General features: G+C 39.0%; 1 protein-coding gene across 1 annotated transcript in view; it reads left to right on the forward strand.

Moving 5' to 3' along the window:
- The window catches only part of chd1 (chromodomain helicase DNA binding protein 1), a 56884-nt gene that overhangs the window by 10677 nt on the left and 24064 nt on the right, over positions 1–22143 (forward strand). The window contains exons 4-13 of the mRNA XM_083902510.1: positions 1612–1728; positions 1883–2076; positions 11060–11334; positions 13643–13868; positions 15846–15946; positions 16049–16227; positions 17531–17655; positions 18143–18359; positions 18525–18614; positions 18839–19029. Of these exons, the coding sequence (XP_083758636.1) occupies positions 1612–1728; positions 1883–2076; positions 11060–11334; positions 13643–13868; positions 15846–15946; positions 16049–16227; positions 17531–17655; positions 18143–18359; positions 18525–18614; positions 18839–19029 (1715 nt within the window). The remainder of the gene's footprint in view (positions 1–1611; positions 1729–1882; positions 2077–11059; positions 11335–13642; positions 13869–15845; positions 15947–16048; positions 16228–17530; positions 17656–18142; positions 18360–18524; positions 18615–18838; positions 19030–22143) is intronic.

Raw genomic sequence — 22143 nt, forward strand, 5'->3', positions numbered from 1 at the left:
ATCTCAACCGCATGAGCTCTTACCTCCTGGTAGAGTTTTGGCACGACCACATGGCTGTAGTGTTGTCGTGACGGGATGTGGTATCTTGGCTCTAGCGTGTTCATCAACAGCCGAAAGCCCTCATTTTCAATGAAGGAAAATGGCCTCAAATCTTTTCCAATAAAATAACCAATTGCCCTGGTAATTTCTTGCACTCTTGCGTTGTTATGGGGGAGAGGAGATGCAAAGCCTCTTGTCAGGGTGGTTTGCCCCCTCTGCAATTTTCGCTCACGAGGTGGTGTAACGTCACTTTGCTTCTCACTGTGGTGGCGGCTAATATGCTGCTGCATGTTGCTCGTGTTGCCTGCCATATGTTAGCAGTCTCTTGCAATATTTACATGCTGTTTTGGTTTTGTCTGTCCATTTCTCACCGGTAGTTTTTGTGTATATAGGGAATCCAAAATGCCGCCACACAGGTGATTTTAAACAGCATCTTCTGTCTCAAAGTTGGCACCTGCCATCGCCATGTCTTCCCTCCCTCTGTGCCCCGTACCTATGTAGTGACGTAAGTCACCAACCAGTAACTTTTTTTGAGATAATGTAACCTATTTCAAAAAAAAAAAAGAAGAAAAAGAACATATCCTGCTTCTCTCGAAATCGCGATTAATTTTTTCTGTGAACCGGTTCGAATCGTCACGCATTTGTAACTATTTTTAATCGTGTCACGATGCATCGTTACATCCCTACTGGCCATACCATATGAAGCACTCCAACTTCCTGAAGTCGAGCTGTGACAATTCTGGCACGATGTGGTGGACCATTATCATCCATGAACAGAACGTTGGGGGTGTGCTGGTGGAATTGGGGGATGATGATGGGTTCTATGATGTCTCTGAGGTAAGAACATGCAGTGACTGAGCCATCAACAAAAACCAAATCTCTTTTGCGCTGACTGGTGATGCCTGCCCAGACTGTTGCACCTCCTCCACCAAAGCGAACCCTGGGGACCATGTTGACCTCGTCGTATAGCTCACCTCACTGTTTGAATGATGAACTTGGAATGACTTACTGACAATACCAGCTTTTTATACCTTCAGAATGTTGAAATTGATGCCACATTGAAAAGCGTTGTCTTTTAGTTTTTTTGTTATTGACCCCAATATGTAAAGCATACACAGTGAGACCATTACGTTGAAAACACAAAATGAGGTCTGTCTATCACCCGAAAGGGAGGCTCACTTATTGTGAGTAGTGTAAGTAAGTTTTTATTTGTTTTGAATAAATAAATATTAACTTTTGTCTTAAGTTTGCCTTTGTGTGATCACATTATCACATTATCTTATACAAACTGTATGGTTTTGATGCCATAATCCTCCTTAACACACTATGCATTGTATCAATTTTTGAATAGAGAATTGTTTGAATCGAGAATCGTATGAATCAAATCGGTTGAATTGGGAATCGATTTTGAATTGGAACGTGGCCCTAAGTATCGGAATCGAATCGAATCGTGAGCCACCCAAAGATTCACATCCCTACGACTAACGTTTTACAATTAGTGACCAGCATTTGTCATATGAATTTTCTATTTTATTTATTATTATTTACTTCCTCCACCCTTGTTGATTTCAGTTCTGGAGGTCCAACCCAAGTATTCTGGCAGTTCAGAGGTCTGCAATGCTCCGGAAACAACAGCTTCAACAGCAACAGCAGCAAAGACAAAGCTCTTCAAACAGTGGATCTGATGAGGTTTGTTTTAAGCTGATCTCACCCCCATTACACATTTCTGTTTTTAACCAGTTACTAAAGAGTATCATTTGGAGAATACTTAAATGTAGCATCTGTTAGTGATGCAAATATTTGATTTATTCACAAGTGTTTGATCTTTGATTTTTTTTTGTAGGACTCATCTAGTGATGAATCGGACTCATCTAGTGGATCCAAAAGAAGAAGAAATTCAGGTTCTTCTGATTCTGGATCGGGTTCTGGGTCTGGAAGTGGTTCTGGGTCAGATTCATCAGCAGCGGAAAACAGCGATGAAACGGCATCGGACTATGAGCCCAGTCACAAAATCAAAAGCAGAAAACCTCCAACCAAGTAAGTAGAGAGCTGCCGTCAAAGGCTACTAAGATATTGTTATAATATGTCAGGGGCTTTATACGTTAGTTATTTTTCCTTGGGAGTAAAAGTGGAAGTCAAAAAATATTAGAGTAGACAAAAATTTGGTTTTTGTAGTTAACGACGTAGCTGAGGACGACAACGACATGAATTTTGAAAAGTGAAATTATGACTATTTTAAACTAAATTGGGTTTTCGGTACATGAATTGAAAGTATCAGTATCACTAGGCCAAAAACAACAACAAATTAAAGATATAAGTTAATTAACTAAACTAGTCTATACTGAATACAGCCAAATAAAAATCTTTAATTAAACAATTACCTGGGCATAACCTAAGCTAACGTTATGTCGTGCTGTTCAAAACGTGCATCTGAAACGTAACAGGTTTCCCTTTTCAATAGAAAATTAAATTTTACAGTTAAAAATTAATCTACAACAAAATAATATTTCTCTCTACTGTATAACCAAAGACTCGACATGTTTTATTAGGCTTAAAGTAATCTCTCTTTAACAAGTGTCAGTGGTACAAAAGTGGCTATTGAGCGAGTGAGGTCTGCGGTCTTGGCCATTAGTTCATTTACTTATTTTTGTGTTGGTAATATGTTGTGAACAAAACTGTATCAAGTATAACCTAGCTTAGGTACATATCTCTCTTCGTCTTTCACGCGCCGCAGACAGGCAGGTGGTGACTCCGGTGTTCCTGTGTTGGTTTTTCAAAATAAGAGTAGGCTTTTTGCAGCGTAGCATCACATTTCACAAAAAACACCATGTTTTGTGCCAAAATCACATTTCATACAATAATTTACATTGTACACTGAAGGTGTGGCGGCTTTCATTTTGCCGTGGCGGTGCTCCAAAATCAATTACATGTAGAGGAAACCCTGGTATACACTGGGGCAAAAAAGTATTTAGTCAGCCACCGATTGTGCAAGTTCTCCCACTTAAAATGATGACGGAGGTCTGTCATTTTCATCATAGGTACTCTTCAACTGTGATAGACAGAATGTGGAAAAAAAATCCTGGAAATCACATTGAAGGATTTTTAAAGAATTTATTAATAAATTATGGTAGAAAAAAAGTATTTGGTCAATAACAAAAGTTCAACTCAATGCTTTGTAATATGTCCTTTGTTGGCAATGACAAAGGTCAAACGTTTGATGTAGGTCTTCACCAGGTTTGCACACACTGTAGCTGGTATTTTGGCCCATTCCTCCATGCAGATCTCCTCTAGAGCAGTGGTGTTTTTGGGCTGTCGCCAGGCAACACAGACTTTAAACTCCCTCCACAGATTTTCTATTGGGTTGAGGTCTGGAGACTGGGTAGGCCACTCTAGGACTTCAACATGCTTCTTATGGAGCCACTCCTTTGTTGCCCGGGCAGTGTGTTTGGGATCATTGTCATGCTGGAAGACCCATCCACGTTGCATCTTCAATGCTCTCACTGATGGAAGGAATTTTTGGCTCAAAATCTCACGATACATGGCCCCATTCATTCTTTCCTTAACATGGATCAGTTGTTCTGTCCCCTTTGCAGAAAAACAGCCCCAAAGCATGATGTTTCCATCCCCATGCTTCACAGGTAGGTATGGTGTTCTTGGGATGCAACACAGCATTCTCCTTCCTCCAAACACGACGAGTTGAGTTTGTAAAAAAAAAGTTGTATTTTGGTTTCATCTGACCACATGACATTCTCCCAATCCTCTTGCGGATCATCCACATGCTCTCTGGCAAACTTCAGACGGGCCTGGACATGCACTGGCTTAAGCAGGAGGACACGTCTGGCACTGCAGGATTTGATTCCCTGTCGGCGTAGGGTGTTACTGATGGTAACCTTTGTTACTTTGGTCCCAGCTCTCTACAGGTCATTCACCAGGTCCCCCGTGTAGTTCTGGGATTTTTGCTCACCGTTCTATTAATCATTTTGACCCCACGGGATGAGATCTTGCGTGATATTGAGTTGTGTGACATATTATACCCCATTACCCCAAGTTAAACTAGTTCCTGATGCCCTAATGAACATGTCTGTGTCATGCTTTAGTCAAAATATCATAAGGATGAAGCACAATAGCAGTTCAATAACCCTGCCAAAACAGCCCTTTTCAGAATGCTCGGTTTTGTGCCTGGTCATTTACATGTGAATGAGACCCAGGTAAACACACACCCACTGCTTCCAGGGGAGTGCCGATCTAACTTACTATCCACAGCCATACTGTCGCCACTTATCACCTATTGTCATGCCCCATCGTCCCAACCCCCGCTCTGTATACTCCATAGTAGTGTCCGTTTACCCGTTGTTACTGCGTTTCACCGTAATGCAAAGTGACCACGATTTTGGCTTCTCGCGATCATAAAAACATTAGAATCGAAGAAAAACAATCAATGCGCCGCGCGGCGTGTATGTTAATTCCTATGCTAGAAAAACACCTTGAATGCACCAGTTTTACTGCAGCTGCAAGTGACGTGTGTGGATCAATAATGAGGAGAGAACGTGGAAACACGACAGAAAGGTAGCCTTTGGTTGAGAAGAAATGTAGGACAACATCTACATCTTTCTGCACTGCTTTCAAACGCGTGCTCTTCATATTATTGATCCACACGTCACTCTCTAACTGCAGGCACGTAACTGGTGCGTTCAAGTTGTTTTTCTATCATAGGAATTTACATACACGATCAACAACAAAGGGCTTGTGAAGCTTGTGAAATTTTTTTTCATAAATAAAATATATCCACTGGACACACAAATCCTCTGAGGCTGGAAGTTTGTGTAAAACGCTGTGCAGCCACTCTTCCTCCCTCGCCTGCACTCTCGTATTTCACAGGGACAAGGAGGAGCTACAGTGGAGCTCTGAAATACTCTGCCTGGCGGGGTGCCAACATTCATGGTGAAATGTGCGCTATGTCGTAATTCCGCGGGAGGTTTAAACATCGCGTGTTTTATCGCCTATACTTGCACTAAGTGGAACCACTAAAACATGACTGAGTTTTTTCACATTTTGTATTTTCAGTCCCAAATATAAGTACTAAAATGATTAAAAAGTTGATTTTGCACAATATGGGCCCTTTAAGTGGTGACAGAACACGAGGGTCAGCCAATATGTGCTTACTTTACCAAAATGTCCTACCTTTGTGGTTTATAAGTTTTGGTCCTCACAAAGCTAAACACACTTACACACAGGGCCCAATGGCAAATTTTGAAGCCGTTGTCCAATAAAGATCGTTGAAATAAGTCATTACGCATTATTGGCAGGTGAAAAGAAATACTCTGAATACCCAACCATCTTTGAAACTGGTTTACGATACCTAAGGATTGAGTTACAATTATATTCTCTTTAATATTATTAACTAGTGATGGTAAGGGAGCACAAAGTAAAGCAGAGAGTGAGTGTGGGCTGCTTGTAACCTTTACAATCTGGAGCCATGCAGGGATCCTATCCTTCCAATTTTGTAACCAGAGAGAAGAGGCATTCACATTTGATATATGGTTATTGCATCTATGTGCAGTTGTGATCCGGTGTTGAATTTGTGGAATATAATTTAGAATAGAACTCTTTAAAGCAGTTGTTAATAATCTGATGATCCTCTGTTGAGGAACTATCATGTCGCATTATTTGAGGAATATTACGAGACGCTGCTTTTTGACGGAGTTGATTGGTTAATAATTTGGAAGGTTTATCCCACTCTTCATAAAATCTACTACGAGATTTAAGGATGATCCTCTCTGCTTGGGTTGTAGTTAACCTCTTCTTCTCGGTTGCCCCCGGGATCGGGGGCAGCGTCAGGAGAGTCACCAGAGCGTCAGCGTGATTATGTAAACAAAAAAAACACGTGTCAGCTGGACAGCGGAGAATCTAAAAAAAGAAACCATTTTTATCACTCTACGACCAAGATTCACGGATCCAGCCCCAAAATAAGAGCAAAACAACAACTGACTTTCAAGAAATACAAGCAGAAATGTTGCCTTACCTTTGCTGTTTATCAAAACAAGTTATTTCCACCGGAACAAAGCCGCTTCTAATGAAGAACTACACTTTCCAGCATGCTTTGGCAACAAATCCCAGTCTGATTGATCATTACAGAGCGACATTAGATCGTTCTGATTAGAGATAGGCGAATGTCTGCCTAAATGCGTCATATGCATTTATGTCCTTTTGACTTGCTAATGAAGTGATTCACACACATTTGGAGACCGGGGTCTGATTCTACCGGTTTAGAGGTTTAAAACGAGCTGTCAATCACCCTAATTGACTAAGGTAGGACAGAGCTATGGCGCTGCTTAACACTTCAGAGCCACAGAGTTGTTATTACGCACCAGGGAGCATCGATTTAGAGCGAGTTATCATCCTTTTTTTTTTTTTTCAAATCAAATTCTATTTAGACCCGTAGTGTAATATAAATAAAATTTAATGGGTTTTTAATAATTTGGTACCTAAGAAATCTCAAATGCCACAGATGATGCCAAGCTGTGCAAAAAGTGAGGACGCCCAGACATCTCTTTACTAAAACCTCTGTAATTTCACTCTGCTTTATTTCAGCAGCATCAGACTTTGCACAGCTCATGTCCACATGTTGTTACATGACCTCCATGTGTTTTTAAGATCCTACTGCATATTTTAAAGGTGATATTTGCTTTAAAATGCAATATTTTTTTTTAAGGCGAGAGAAAAAAAATCCTTCATTTATGCCGTGTTCCATGTACATTTACTCTGACACAGTGGCATCTACAGTGAAACGTACACCTCTGGTGGAATCTCACAAGTGTTATCTGTAGTTTGATATCAAGATAATTCACATAGAGCTTGTAACTGCAAAGACTTACTCTATTTAGTTTGGGCATCCATTTCGAGCAGGGACTCAAAAAAGAGGGTCAGGGAAGAAGTTAAGAGATCAATTTCAGTTTGTATGCCTACTCTCCTCCTAATCAGAATAGGGATCGGGGAGCCAGCTATTAGTCCGTCCAGAGTCTTAATTTCCAAAAGATAGCCCCTCAAGGTTTTTTACTTCATTTTCCTAATATGGGCCGAATGGGAAATAATTTGCCCTCTGAGATATGCTTTAAGCGTTTCCCAGTGACATGAAGCTGAGATATCATCAGTCCTGTTTACCTGCAGAAAATTAAGATGGCCTCAGTATAGACTGGGAAGAAAGATCCTAGGTTGTAATCCCCAGACATAATCAAGTGATGGAAGATTAGGGAGGGAGTTTAGCATCTTTAAAAAAAAAATTATCATCATCAAAGTTCAGACCGTAGACATTAACCAATACTAAGCAAAGTTGAAACAGCTTTCACGCAACCATCACATATCTGCCATTTGGATCCAAATTAGTATTTGATACAATGAATGGAGTCTTTTTATGAATGAGTATAGCTACTCTGCTACTTTTACAGTTAAATTGCGAGTGACACATTTGCCCAACCCATTCTTTATGAAGTTTTGATTGGTCTTGATTTAGAAGGTGGATTTCCTGTACGAAGTTAACACCAACCCTGGGATGTTATAAATGAGAGAGAATTTTTTTTATTTTGATTGTCTGATTCAAACCCTTAACGTTCTACTTTATAATTATCATGTCCTCTTTACCTGGGACAATATTTAAACTACCCTGTGCCATTACAACCACTCAACTCAAGATTACCTGTATCCAACCCATTTAGATGATAAAAAGGCCAAGTAGCTGCACAGATTGTATACAAAACAAATAACACATCAAAACTACTACATACAACACATAAACAAGTCTTTAAAAAGACAACCCCCCCCTCTGAAAACTTCAAACTGCTGCAAACCTGCATTTGTATGCTACCTGCAGTATTAAAGGGATACTTCACCGATTTGAATGTGGCTTTGTATTGCTAGAATAGCAGTAGTATTTTTTAGAAAATGTGCTTCTCTCCCTCAGTTTTCCCTTATCCAAATGTGCCCTACTGTGAGTCAAATGACTCGTTTTGCATCACAGTAGGGCAAATTTTGAAAATGGAAAACAGATTTTTTTACAACTCAGTGAAAAACTGAGGGAGGGAGGCACATTTTCTAAAAAATACTACTGCTATTCTAGCAATACAAAGCCACATTCAAATCACTGACGTATCCCTTTAAATACGTTTCTGAACCATTAATGAACCTCTCCAACAGTGTGGGCTGTTAAATGACCTGTAATGTCCTTTCACATCATTGAAACCATAATACCTATAGGCCATTGAAAATCAGTGTAACGAGATCGGTGGTGATCATAAAATAAAAATAAATGAAAAATTAGGAGGGCGTACATATGTAGCGTTAGGTGTGAAAAAACGTCCATTGCCACAAAGACGGTACTAATAAAATAATATCATGATAAATAATAATGAAAAAAATACTGTCAGTAATATTGACAGAATAACCATATCTAGTGATCACCGTCTCTTTTAATTAGTTATCTGCATTTTGACCCGATCATCAACATTACCTCAATCACCTTCTTCAGTAGCGTGTACAACAGAACTTCTGTCGTCAGCAGTAAAATTGTTATTGACATAAGTCAGCGCCGTCGCAGGGTCGGTGAACTTCATGCGTCTCCCGTTGTGTGTAAACTGCAGAGTTGCTGGGTAGTAGAGGCCGAACTGGATCTTTGCGGCGTGGAGCTTCTTTTTGGACTCATCAAAGGCAGTGCGTCGTTTGTTGACATCTGGGCTGTAATCAGGAAAGATGTGAAATCTTGATCCGTTGTAAGAGAGCAGGCCCTTCTGCCTGGTGAGGCGTAGAATCAACTCTTTAGTTTGAAAGTGGTGGAGCTTGACAATGAATGGCTGCGGTCTATAGTCGCCATTTGTTGGTTTAGGGGCCAAACTTCTGTGGGCTCTGTCCACTGACGGTAGCTTCTCAAAACTGTCTTCACCAAGTACATCAATGAGTAGCCTGGTAACGAACTCCTATGGTCATGGACCCTCCACATTTTCTGGTATCCCAACAATACGTATATATTCTGCCGTCTGGTCAGTCTCTTATCACACTCTTTCATACTGTCCTCTACATCAGTAATTTGCTGTCCATATACACTCGGAATCGAATGTAGAGAGGCAATAGATGCCCAGTTTTCTTTTCGAAATGAGTTGATAAAGGTTTGCACAGCAGTAACTACATTAGCCAGCGCCTCCATATTGTTAGCTTTTGTACCCGTTTGGTAGTTAATGCTAACCGGAGAGTCCGAGTTGCCTCTCCCACTCTGTTGTTTGGCTGATTTGGAAGGTATTTGTCCACTCGTGAGGTAATAAAGTCACTTAATTTGTGTTTCCAACCAAGCTTGGACAGTTACAAGGTCCAAAATGTTGAAATTTAATAGGTTCCTGCGGGAGCTTCAGAAGACAGGTCTAGTCACTACTCATGCTCAAGCATGCCCCCCCTTTAAACACTTTTTAAATACAATTTGGTGTTGGTAACGCGATTGACAAAACACATGTGCATGATTGATTATTAGGAAATAAGTTAAGTTAATAAATAAGATGGCAGGCTGAGATGGCACAACATGTTTTTCTGACAGGTAAGTTCAAGGTTTCCTCTACATATAATTGATTGTGGCGCATCGCCACGGCAAAATGAAGGCCGCCACACCTTCAGAATAATGTATTTAAAAAAAAAAAAAAAACATGTTTAATCTTGTTTTTATGTTTATATTAACGGAAATTATTCTATGAAATGTGTTTTTGGCACAAAACATGGTGTTTTTGGTGGCTACACTGCAAATAGCCTACCCTTATTTTGAAAAACCAACACTGGAGTCACCACCTGCCTGTCTAGCTGCGGCGTGCTAAAGACGAGGAGAGTTGAGACAACAGTCAGATGTGGAGGGAGAGAAAAGGTGAAAGAAAGGTAGGTACCTAAACAAGGTTATATTTGATACAGGTTTGTTCACAACATATTACAGACACAAAAATAAATACATGATCTAATGGCCAAGACCGCAGACCTCACTCGCTTGCACTCGCTCAATCGCTCTTTCTCTCTCTCTCCCTCCTGCCCTGTGCCAAACAAGTACTGATCGAGAGTTTTTTGCAAGCAATTTAAGGTCCTGACTCTTGCCCATATTATGACAGGCTCCATTCAGTGATTGAAACAAATATATTAACGTTAATGAACGTATGCAGTGCACACCCACTCACAACGCAGACAGCAGCGCTGCGGATGCGTGGATGTTTTTCCACATTCAAATATTAATTTTCACTCAATATGAATTTCCAAATATCTGTTTTTAAAACGTATTCAGATATAGAATATTCGTTGACAGCCCTGTAATGTATAAATGGGTTAGGCTGCAGGGATAAATGTGTTATTGATTAGATAATACAGGATACACACTATTTCTATCATTATTTCAGAGATATTTTTATTTTATTTTTGTAACATTGACACTTGTTAAAGAGAGATTACCTTAGACCTAATAAAGCATGTTGCGACTGGTTATACAGTCGAGAGAGGGATTATTTTGTTGTAGATACATTTTTAACTGTAAAACTTTATTTTCTATTGATAGCTGAAACCTGTTCCGTTTCAGATACACGTTTTGAACAGCACAACATAACGTTAGCTTAGGTAATGCCCAGGTAATTTTTTTATTTAAAGATGTTTATTTGGCTGTATTCAGTATAGACTAGTGTAGTTATTTAACTTATTTAACTCATATTTTCATTTCATGTACCGGAAACCCTATAGTAAATAATGTATTTAGAAAAACATTCAGTCCCCCCCCACTGTTTAAAAAAATCCTGGAGGAAACCCTGAAGTCCTTAAACGCAATAAAGTAATACTTTGAAAATCAGATTTTCAGAATGCAAAATGGCACGTTTTCGTAGAATAACCCATAAGCATTTAATGAATTTATGTGTTATTGAGTCTGAGCATAGACCTGGTATTGAATTCAATCTGGCCCCATCATATGTCACTGTTTTTTCTAGAAAAACCCCTGATAATGTCTTTCTTGTCGTGTCAGGATGAATTATAGAAATGGGAAGAAAAGCAGCACTCAGAAGAAGAAAAACAAGAAGTGCTCGTCTTCTGAGGATGAGGATGAAAACTACAAGAAGGTGGCATCTGCGGGGCCACGGCGGCAGGCCACGGTCAACATCAGCTACAAGGAAGATGAGGAGCTGAAGACAGACTCGGATGATGTGGTGGAAGTTCTGGGTGAAGATGTCCCACAGCCTGAGGAAGATGAGTTTGAAACACTTGAAAGAGTGATGGACAGCAGGATAGGAAGAAAAAGAGGTAAGCGAGATAATACTGTCTGATAATGCCATGCATTCAGACAGTATACCTTAAAATAACAGCTTTAAAATAATTTGTAATTGGGAGAACTGTGCTCCTGTCATACCCTTGTTATAAGGTTATTTTCCTGATACCATCACTAAGCCTGACTGGTTATTCTTTCTTTCATTCATTAGTTTTTCAATATATTCCCCATTTGCCACCAGAATGATTGATATGAATTGTTTATCTATTGTGTGGTGTTAGGGCTGTGTTTTTACCAGAACACTTAAGCATTAGCATAGATTCAGAGAGCAACAGAATTTAACACACTAGCCACCTGTAGTCACCATTTATGACTCCAGAGGCTGCTGCTGCTCAGCAAAAGTTCAATTGTGTTGCATCAATATTGAGATATAACTACTTCTTTGGGCAAACGTTTGGGGCCAAGACATCAAATTGAACAAGTTCTACTAAGGGATGCACCGAATAATTTTTTCACTTCCGATTCGATCCAATACATGAATTTGGATATCTACCGATACTATTCCGATATGGATGCTCCGTTTGCTTTAATATTATCATCATTATTGTTGATCTTATAAAAGGCTTTAATAAACTCCAAGTATTGTACAACTTTTATGCATGACTCTCTGCCAGAAGTAAATACAGTTCAAAAGTTCTGTGAGCACAGAGCAGCGTCCACACAAAGTCATAGACACACACATAAACCATGGATGTATGAGCTCTGGGTGAGGGGCCAGCGTTTTGTGATTTTCACCTAAACCCGTTCCCGTGTGGACAGCCCTTGAATCATTCATTTAATTATTTGGCATTTTTTCATTTTGGCATTTTGGCCGGTGAGAATTTTTTGCCACCCAAATTTACGTCGGCCAAAAAACTCAAAAAGGCTCATGTTACGTGTGCTGCTGTTGCTGCGCACTGTTGATCATGCCTCACACAAGTGCATTTGACTGGCATAAGATCGGTATTTCTCTGTCATCATGGCCGATCACGTGAAAATTGGCCGATGCCGGTCACTAGGCAATCAATCTGTGCATCCCTAATCCTGACAGACTCATAAGAGAGTATTTTCATCCATCTTAGATGTTCCAGGAACGTCTGTGTCTGTCTGTGTGTTACTCGCATATCTCGAACCGATTGTCCAAACTTCACAGGTGTCTTGCTACAGGCACTTATAAGTGCTTTGTAAAGGTAATGCAATATTTTAAAGATATCTTTAAAAGAATCACACATTGGCTTTTGCTGCTCTACTCCCCCTCTCACTCACACAGCACTGGGGGCTACCTGAGAGGATAAGCATCCGCAGGTAAAAAGTTAAGCGAGTGCAAGATGTGTGGGTAATTATTATGTCAGATAAAGCGCTGTCAACAGTGCCTGTGCAAAATCAGTTTTTCCGTTTTGTTTTTTCAAGTAAAAATAGGTTTTGTTTACTCCAGTAGCGTAACATCATGGCGATAGGCCCTGGTGCAAATATTTTTTTTGTGCCCCCCACCCTAAACACAAGCTCGCTGGCCCGAGGGTAGAGATGGATATCAATAAAATTTTAAATACTACTACTTTTTCGTTACTGCTTATCAATTCTGGACTTTTTTATTCTGTTATTGGTTATTTGTAGGAGAAATAATTAAATAAAATTAGTTTAAAAAAAACACGTTTGATGTTTTAAAGCAGTTATTTTAAGTTTAATGTTAATAAAATTTCATTTTTTTTAAATTAACTTATTGATATAATATTATATTATGTTCAACCATCAATTTTAATGAGCAATATTTTTTTCCAAAAATACTGTTAGCAGCAATGTTAACATCAATGCTTATCAATATTACGGTACTTAAAATACGATTTTGCACCAGGACCCATTTAGCACTGGTTTTCAGTAACCATCCCTAAGTAAGGGTGCAACCAATAGACCACAAAACTCTGTTAAGATCATATCAAGTTTTTATAATTTTTTTGCTCTTAACAAAAATTGTTATTGTTGAATTAATTTAAAAAATAATATTTCTACATAGGCATTTATTCCATTGATTCTTTCATATTTTATACTGCGCTTCTGTGTATGTGTGTCTCTGACTTTCTGACCTCGGTAAATACAGTTAGATGGATCTCACGTGTGTGGTAGAATTGTTGTTAGAATTGCTTTTCCTTCTCAGAAAGTATTTACATTCCTTTTGCTTGTGTTAGCTTTCCTGCTAAGCTTATTCACTTTGATCTGAAAGCACAAGGGACATCATTTGTTTTCTACTGTTAACCATATAAATGAAACAAGCATGTAACACAGTATTCATTTATTTTGCCCTAACAGCAATAGGAAGTGTGACCACTGTATATGCTGTAGAAGCAGATGGGGATCCCAATTCCGACTTTGAACCAAACAAAGAGGCTGGTGAGGTCCAATATTTGATCAAGTGGAAGAACTGGGCCCACATCCACAACACGTGGGAGACGGAGGACACACTGAAGTTGCAGAATGTCAAGGGCATGAAGAAACTGGACAATTTTAAAAAGAAAGACCAGGAGAAGAAGAAATGGTAAGTCTATTTAATAAAGCAATTATTTTTGCCTTGAGATAATGAGAAAATGCAATGAAACGATGAGATGAGATCTTTATTACAAGATGAACAACTCCTGTGGCAGTAAAACCGGATCCGTTCAATGGTTACACTTGGAGATATGCGCTGCCTTGCTCTAAAGCAGCGGCGCCTGCAGCTAGAAGCTGGTGCTCATTTAAACGCAACTTACCCTCGTTTTTTTCCAAAATAGACTGTAGTTAGAGAGCGTAGGGGAGGACACACTGCTGTTCTCCAGGGCTGCACAAGTAGCTTGACTCACTTTGCTTCACGTTCAATGACCCAATTAACTACACGGCAGGTAAACCTATGGAAGGACACCTCTTGCCTTCGTATGCTGAGTATTTATACAGTTATGGTACAGTTCTACTCAAGTTTGTCGGCCAACTTGCTCGGATCTATCTCGTTTCCCCCTCTTCATACCACACACACCCCCACGCTCCTTACACCGCCGCTCACACCGACATAATCGCGGATCGCACACCTTCTGCTCTCTTAAAGGAATACAAAAACAAACAAAAAATAAATTCACCAACACTATTTAAATTGTGTGTTGTAACGGCAGGTAAACCCACTGAAAATGTTTCATTCCATTGCCAGTAAAGGAGTTGACATGAATTTTGAAATGTGAAATTATGACTATTTTCTAAATACATTGTTTACTATAGGATTTCCGGTACATGAATTTTAAAATAATAATTGAAAACAGGATCTTGCAGTATCACTAGGCCAAAACAACAACAAATTAAAGATGTACGTTAACTAAACTAGTCTATACTGAATACAGTCAAACATCTTTAAATAAACAATTACCTGGGCATTACCGAGGCTAACATTATGTCGTGCTGTTCAAAACGTGTATCTGAAACGTAACAGGTTTTCCGCTATCAATAGAAAATTATGTTTTACAGTTAAAAATAAATCTACAACAAAATAATCTCTCTCTACTGTATAACCAAAGACTCGAACATGCTTTATTAGGCCTAAAGTAATCTCTCTTTAACAAGTGTCAGTGGTACAAAAATAAATAAAAATAAGAATATCTCTGAAATGATGATAGAAATGATGTGTATCCTGTATTAACCAATCAATAATGCATCTATCCCGACAAATTAATTAAAATTTAAAATTAATATTTGAATGTGGAAAAACACATCCACGCAGCGGCAGTGCGGTTTCAATCACTGAATGAAGCCTGTCATATTTGGGACGAGTCGGGACCTTAAATTGCTTGCACAAAACTCTTGATCAGCACTCAGCATTTGTCTGTTCTTCATCTAAACCTGTGTACGCATAGAGTGTGAAGCCTTGTTGGCACAGGGAGAGTGAGAGAGTGAGTGAGTGAGGTCTGCGGTCTTGGCCATTTGATCATTGACTTATTTTTTGTTGGTAATATGTTGTGAACAAAACTGTATCAAATATAACCTAGCTTAGGTACCTTTCTTTCACCCTTTTCTCTCCCTCCACCTCAGAGAGTTGTCTCAACTCTCTTTGTCTTTCGCGCGCCGCAGCTAGACAGGCAGGTGGTAATTCCGGTGTTGGTTTTTCAAAATAAGAGTAGGCTATTTGCAGCGTAGTGTCACGTTTCACGGCACACACCATGTTTTGTGCCAAAATCACATTTTATACAATAATTTACATTAATATAAACATAAAACAACATGAAAACAAGTTTATGTATTCACATCCATTCCAGTCGGACCGCAGTTTTTGTCTATGTACAGAGACTCCATTTGCTAAACATGGTTTTTGAAGTGAAACATTTTAGTTACTGTAGTTACTAAAAGTTTGATCCGTTGGTCTAGACAAGCAGTACTGGTAGATTTTCTCAGAGAATGAATGCAGTAAACTAGACTATGGCAGGGCAAATAAGACAATGGCAGTCTGTCACAGTTAATTTCACTTGCCAACTTGTTTGCTTTCCTTTCTTTTCCACAGGTTAAAGGCAGCTTCACCAGAGGACATAGAATATTTCAATTGTCAGGAGGAGTTGATGGATGACCTTCATTCTCAGTACCAGTTAGTGGAGCGAATCATAGGTGCATTTTCTACTGTGTATTCAATGTTTATATGAAGCAGTTTAATCTGAAATTAATTGATGTGATTGGATTTAAATAAAATAATACATTTCTGAATTCCAGGCCATTCAAACCAGAAGTCAGCGGCTGGTTATCCAGACTACCTGTGCAAGTGGCAGGGTTTGTCATACTCAGAGGTTAGCTGGGAAGATGGTGGTCTGATTGGCAAAAAGTTCCAGAAATGCATCGATGATTACATGAACCGAAACCAGTCAAAGGCCATTCCTTTCAGAGATTGCAAGGTATTGTACTGCCAAGTCTATTGCCAGAGGTGTAGCATATTTGTAATGTGTACTGTATGTGTAATCAGTTTGAATTTAGCATGGCTTGGTGAGAACAGTATGGTGGCCCTGAAGTGCAAATCACCAACACAAATAGGAAAACATGACAACATTAACTTGGGAAAACACAACAACTTTAACATAAAACACAACAAAAGCAGTAAACACAGCAACTTTAACTGAAACACAATGACAAAAAGAGAAAACACAACATTAAGTGAAAACACAAACTTAACTGAAATGCTATAAACACACACCCCTAAAAGCAGAGAATACAGCATTAACATAAAACAGACGCCACCAAAAGCAGAACGACATTAACCTAAACACAATGAAATGTAAAGGTAGGTGCATGCTGTCAAACAAGGAATGCCACCGATTTGAACTGGAAGTAAAGCGCCAGCTTCAGTTAAATTAGTTTTAAGTTGGATATTCAGTTGATATTCGGGCTCCACCTCCAACAGCTGCTCATTTGTCAGTTTTACCTGGTGTTTGGGTAACAAGCATACATACATACATTGCGGGGGTTATAACGTGCACACTTGTCGGAATCGTTGGCATTCCTTGTTTGACAGCATGCACCTACCTTTAAATTTCATTGTAAAGGTAGGTATATACACGTATGTATGTATATATATATATATATATATATATATATATATATATATATATATATAGACATATACATATATATATATATAGACATATACATATATATGTGTGTATATATATATGTGTGTGCGTGTGTATATATATATATGTATATGTGTGTGTGCGTGTGTATATATATATGTGTGTATATATATGTGTGTGCGTGTGTATATATATATATATATATATATATGTGTGTGCGTGTGTATATATATGTGTGTGCGTGTGTATATATATGTGTGTGCGTGTGTGTATATATATGTGTGTGCGTGTGTGTATATATATATATATATGTGTGTATATATATATATATGTATATATGCGTGTATATATATATATATATGTGTGTATATATATATATGTGTGTGTGTGTGTATATACATATATACGTATATATATATACATACATACATACACATATATACATACATATATTTGTTACCCAAATTGGGTTTGTGTTTTCAGTTAATGTTGTTTACTGCTTTTTGTGTTTTCAGTTGATTTGAGTCTTTGTGAATTATGTTAATGTTGTTGTGTTTTCCTATTTATGTTGGTGATTTGCACTTCAGGGCTACCATAGAACATACTAACTTGTTGCTTGTATTTCCTGTAGGTGCTCAAACAGAGACCCAGGTTTGCACCCATGAAGAAACAGCCATCATACATAGGAGGTGATGGACTGGAGCTGCGAGACTACCAACTGGACAGTTTAAACTGGATGGCCCACTCCTGGTGCAAGTAAGACTCAAGCAGTCTTTAGATTCTGACTACTCTGACTAATGATTCATTCTGACTAATCAGGATTTCCCTGAATCAACACAACATTGTGATCCGGCACAGAGGAGCTCCGCTGGGCCTGTCCTGAGGACCAATCGCAGCTCTTGCCGTCTCCGTTGTCCCTTGACGGAGTGACGGACACTTAAAAAATATTTTGTGCAGTCGGAGACGACGCAGAGGCTCTTCGACAGGCTCTACGTCGACGCAGAGTCTCTGCGTAACCTACGCAGAGCACTTTACGCAGGAGTAGAAATTGGGCTTTACTGGAAGTGTTACTGGAAGAGTCATGAGTGAAACCCAAGAATCAAAGCGAACAATGCCGCATTTGTTTCAAGCTTTGCATCCAATTGCATGTTTTAACACCATGGTCATATGCTGGATGCTTCTTAATTCAAGATTGTAGCAGTCACACAACCTGAACTCTCCTCTTTTTTGTCACCAATGTTAGAGGACACAGTTGTATCCTCGCTGATGAAATGGGCTTAGGAAAGACTATCCAGACCATCTCCTTCCTCAACTACCTGTTTAACGAGCATCAGCTGTATGGGCCCTTCTTGCTGGTTGTGCCTCTTTCTACACTGACCTCTTGGCAGAGAGAAATCCTGCTCTGGGCCCCTCAGATGAATGTTGTGGTGTACCTGGGAGACATCAGCAGCAGGAACATGGTATGATGATTCACAAACTCAGCTGTGCACCTGGTCCTGTATACTGAATTAATACAATTATTTTTCATTCAGTTGGTGTTTAGGTGCAATGGTAAAGACTGAAGTTGATTGATGGGTGTCATTTTTGATCTCTACTTGTTTTTCTTCCATGTTTTCATTTATTAGATCAGGACTCATGAGTGGATGCATGTTCACAACAAGAGGCTGAAATTTAACATCATCCTCACAACATATGAGATTCTTCTCAAAGATAAGGTCAGCAACTACTTCAGTTGTCTTTGTTGTTTATGCCACATTCAAGTTCGAGTTGCTGTAGGTTTACATGTTTTTCACTTTTAAACCTTTTATGTTGTGCTGTAGAGTTGGGGGGGGAGGGCAGATACCAATAAGCATTGTATAATACCCAGCAACTGTCCACTGTCATTTTTGCTTCAATCGCCCATCCCTAGCCAATAACATGACTGTATATGTGTCTCCAGTCATTTTTGGGCAGTGTTAACTGGGCCTTCATTGGTGTGGATGAGGCACATCGACTGAAGAACGATGATTCCCTCCTCTACAAAACCATGATTGACTTTAAGTCCAATCACAGGCTTCTGATCACAGGAACACCACTGCAGAACTCGTTAAAAGAACTCTGGTCCCTGCTGCACTTCATCATGCCTGAGAAGTAGGTCACATCAGTTGGCTAACAGTTTTTCAATTGTGATGAATGTATTTTGACACTTTGCTACTCCTATATATATTATATTTATATTTTTTACTTTTCCTTGTGAAATACTGTTATCATAAAAGCCTCAGTTATTCTAAATAAAGCAATCTGAAAAAAACATGAAGTAACTTCAACGTACAGTATACATACAGTATAACATGTATATATATTTACAACTAAACACTTTGATTTTGAGGGGTCACTCACAAGTTTTAGTTTTTTCCCCTGCTCAAGGCCCCAGACAGTGACCAAATGGTCACATTTTACAACCAAAATTGGACACGGTGCAATTAAAATATACGTCTACTTGGTCATGGGTAACCAGTAAAAAAGTTTTCATGGAGTCCATTAGTGTGCAGCACGGCTCAGCTTGAGCTGCGAGGCAGATTTCTTGCAGTAATTCAAAAACTGCATTATGTACTGTAAACGCATGAAACGCATGTTTCAGTGACTGAAGAAGGGCGAGAAGATAATACTGGATTTGCAAGAGTGTTGATGTAATTAAGTGAAATACAATATGGAGCCTACACAGGGGCTTTTATTCTGAAACATCTATTTATTTTAGGGCTGTCGATTAGATTTTTTTATTTTCTTTTTTAAAACGAATTAATCTCACATTTGAAATTTGTTCATCTAGAATAATTGCGAAGTTTTCTTTTCTTCTAATGACTAAATTAATGAACAATCAGACAAAATGCATTTCAGACACCATTATGTTTCATCAAGTGACTGTTTTGTGCGTATAAATGTCAGAGGTCAGTGTACACCAGAATTAAACGTACGTAAACTAACTGCGCTAAATTATTTTATTTCATAATCTCAGCTTTATTAATCTCAACAATTAATACATTAGCTTTGACAGCCCTAATTTATTTAAATATTTAATATATTATTTATTAAAATAACTAAAAACTGGACTTACGTTTCACATTTTACCAATTTGTATATTTAGATTATCTTTAAAGGTCCCATATTATACCCTATTTACCCAAGTTAAATTAGGTCCTGGTGCCCTAATGAACATGTCTGTGTCATGCTTTAGTCAAAATATTATAAGGATGAAGCACAATAGCAGTTCAATAACTCTGCCAAAACAGCCTTTTTCAGAACGCTCGGTTTTGTGCCTGCTCATTTACATGTGAATGAGACCCAGGTAAATACACATCCACTCCTTCCAGGGGAGTGTCGATCTAACTGTCGCCACTTATCACCTATTGTCATGCAGCGTCGTCACAACCCCCGCTCCATATACCCCATAGTAATGTCCGTTTACCTGTTGTTACTGCGTTTCACTGTAATGCATAGAGTGACCACAATTTTGGCTTCTCGCGATCATATAAAAATCGAAGAAAAACGATAAATGCGCCGCGCGGCGTGTATGTAAATTCCCGTGCTAGAAAAAGACCCTGAACGCACCAGTGTAACTGCGGCTCCAACTGGTGTGTGGATCAACAACACGAGGAGAGAACGTGGAAACACGACAGAAAGGCAGCCTTTGGTTGAGAAGAAATGTAGGACAACATCTACATCTTTCTGCAGTGCTTTCAAACGCGTGCTCCTCATATCACCGATCCACACATGTCACTCGCTAACCGCAGGCACGTAACTGGTGCGTTCAAGGTGTCCCTCCAGTATAGGAATTTACATACACGATCAACAACAAAGGGCTTGTGAACATTTTTTTCATAAATAAAATATATCCACTGGACAAAAATCTTCTGAGGCTGGAAGTTTGTGTAAAACACTTTGCTCCGCTGTGCTCCGCTCTTCCTACCTCGCCTGCAGTCTCGTATTTCACAGGGACAAGGGGGAGCTACGGTGGAGCTGTGAAGTACTCTGCCTGGCGGGGTGCCAACATTCACGGTGGAATGTACGCACTGTCGACATTTGGTCGGGAGGTGTAAACATCGCGTGTTTTATCGCCTATACTTACACAAAGTGGAACCACTAAAACATGACTGAGTCTTGTTTTTTACATTTTGGGGACTGGTATGGCCCACTGAGTCCCAAATATAAGTACTAAAAGATTAAAAAGTTGATTTTGCACAATAGGGGACCTTTAAAGAGTAACTAAACCTCTGAACTACTTTTTTTCAGGTAAAAACTAGTGTATATGGTTATCTAAATATTATTCACGGATCCAGGTCCAACAGTTGGTAATGTTGTGTAAAGTATTCGAATTGCGTATTTTGTGTTAAGAAATGGGTGTATGTACTGCCTTCCCTGGATAAGCCCCATGAGACAAACTGTGTTTTGTAATTGTGGGCTATATAAATAAAATGTTATTTTTAGGGTTGTCAAAATTAACGCGTTAACGCAAGATGATTAATTTGTGGAATTAACACGTACATTTTTTATAACGCATTAACGCACTTTCTCACTTTCATCGCGCTACGGGTAGACGTGCAGTTAATGAACAGGCAAGGCGGTGGCAAACTGCTTGGGGCCCCGAGCAGATAGGGGGGCTCCCGACCATAGACATAACAGTAGACGCCCCATCGACCGCTACTGCCTATTGGCGCTGACGAGCCGTGGGGCCGCCATTTTGGACCGGTCGCCCGCTCCACTCTGTCTATCTGTTTGGCAGCTCAATTCGCACTTTTTCAATCGTAACTCTGAATTCAAAACTTATTTTCACGCAGGTTTTTTTTGCTGCAAACGTCAAACGTGCAGCTATGATACAGAACACATGGTTCGGCGTATTTTAATAGTCATAGTGGGATTAACAGTAATAGAATATTCAGATATATGATATGTGATATGTAGGTATTTTGCAAACACTATATACACTATAAATATAAACACAGCAATAGAAATCATAGAGTAATCATATATAAATGTGTATATATATATATATTTGTGTATGTATATATATATATATATATATATATATATATATATACATACACACACATATGTATATGTACATACACACACGCTAACTAGTAGAAGCAGTGCTTCAAAGTGCTGATGAGGAATTTCCTGCTGTGGGTTTAGTACCACAAGAAAACTATTTAACTTCTATACTTTATATTTTGTTTATAATGTGATTTATTTACAGTGCAATGTATA

Source organism: Microchirus variegatus, assembly GCF_963457635.1.
Source record: "Microchirus variegatus genome assembly, chromosome: 16".
Taxonomy (NCBI): Eukaryota; Metazoa; Chordata; class Actinopteri; order Pleuronectiformes; family Soleidae; genus Microchirus; species Microchirus variegatus.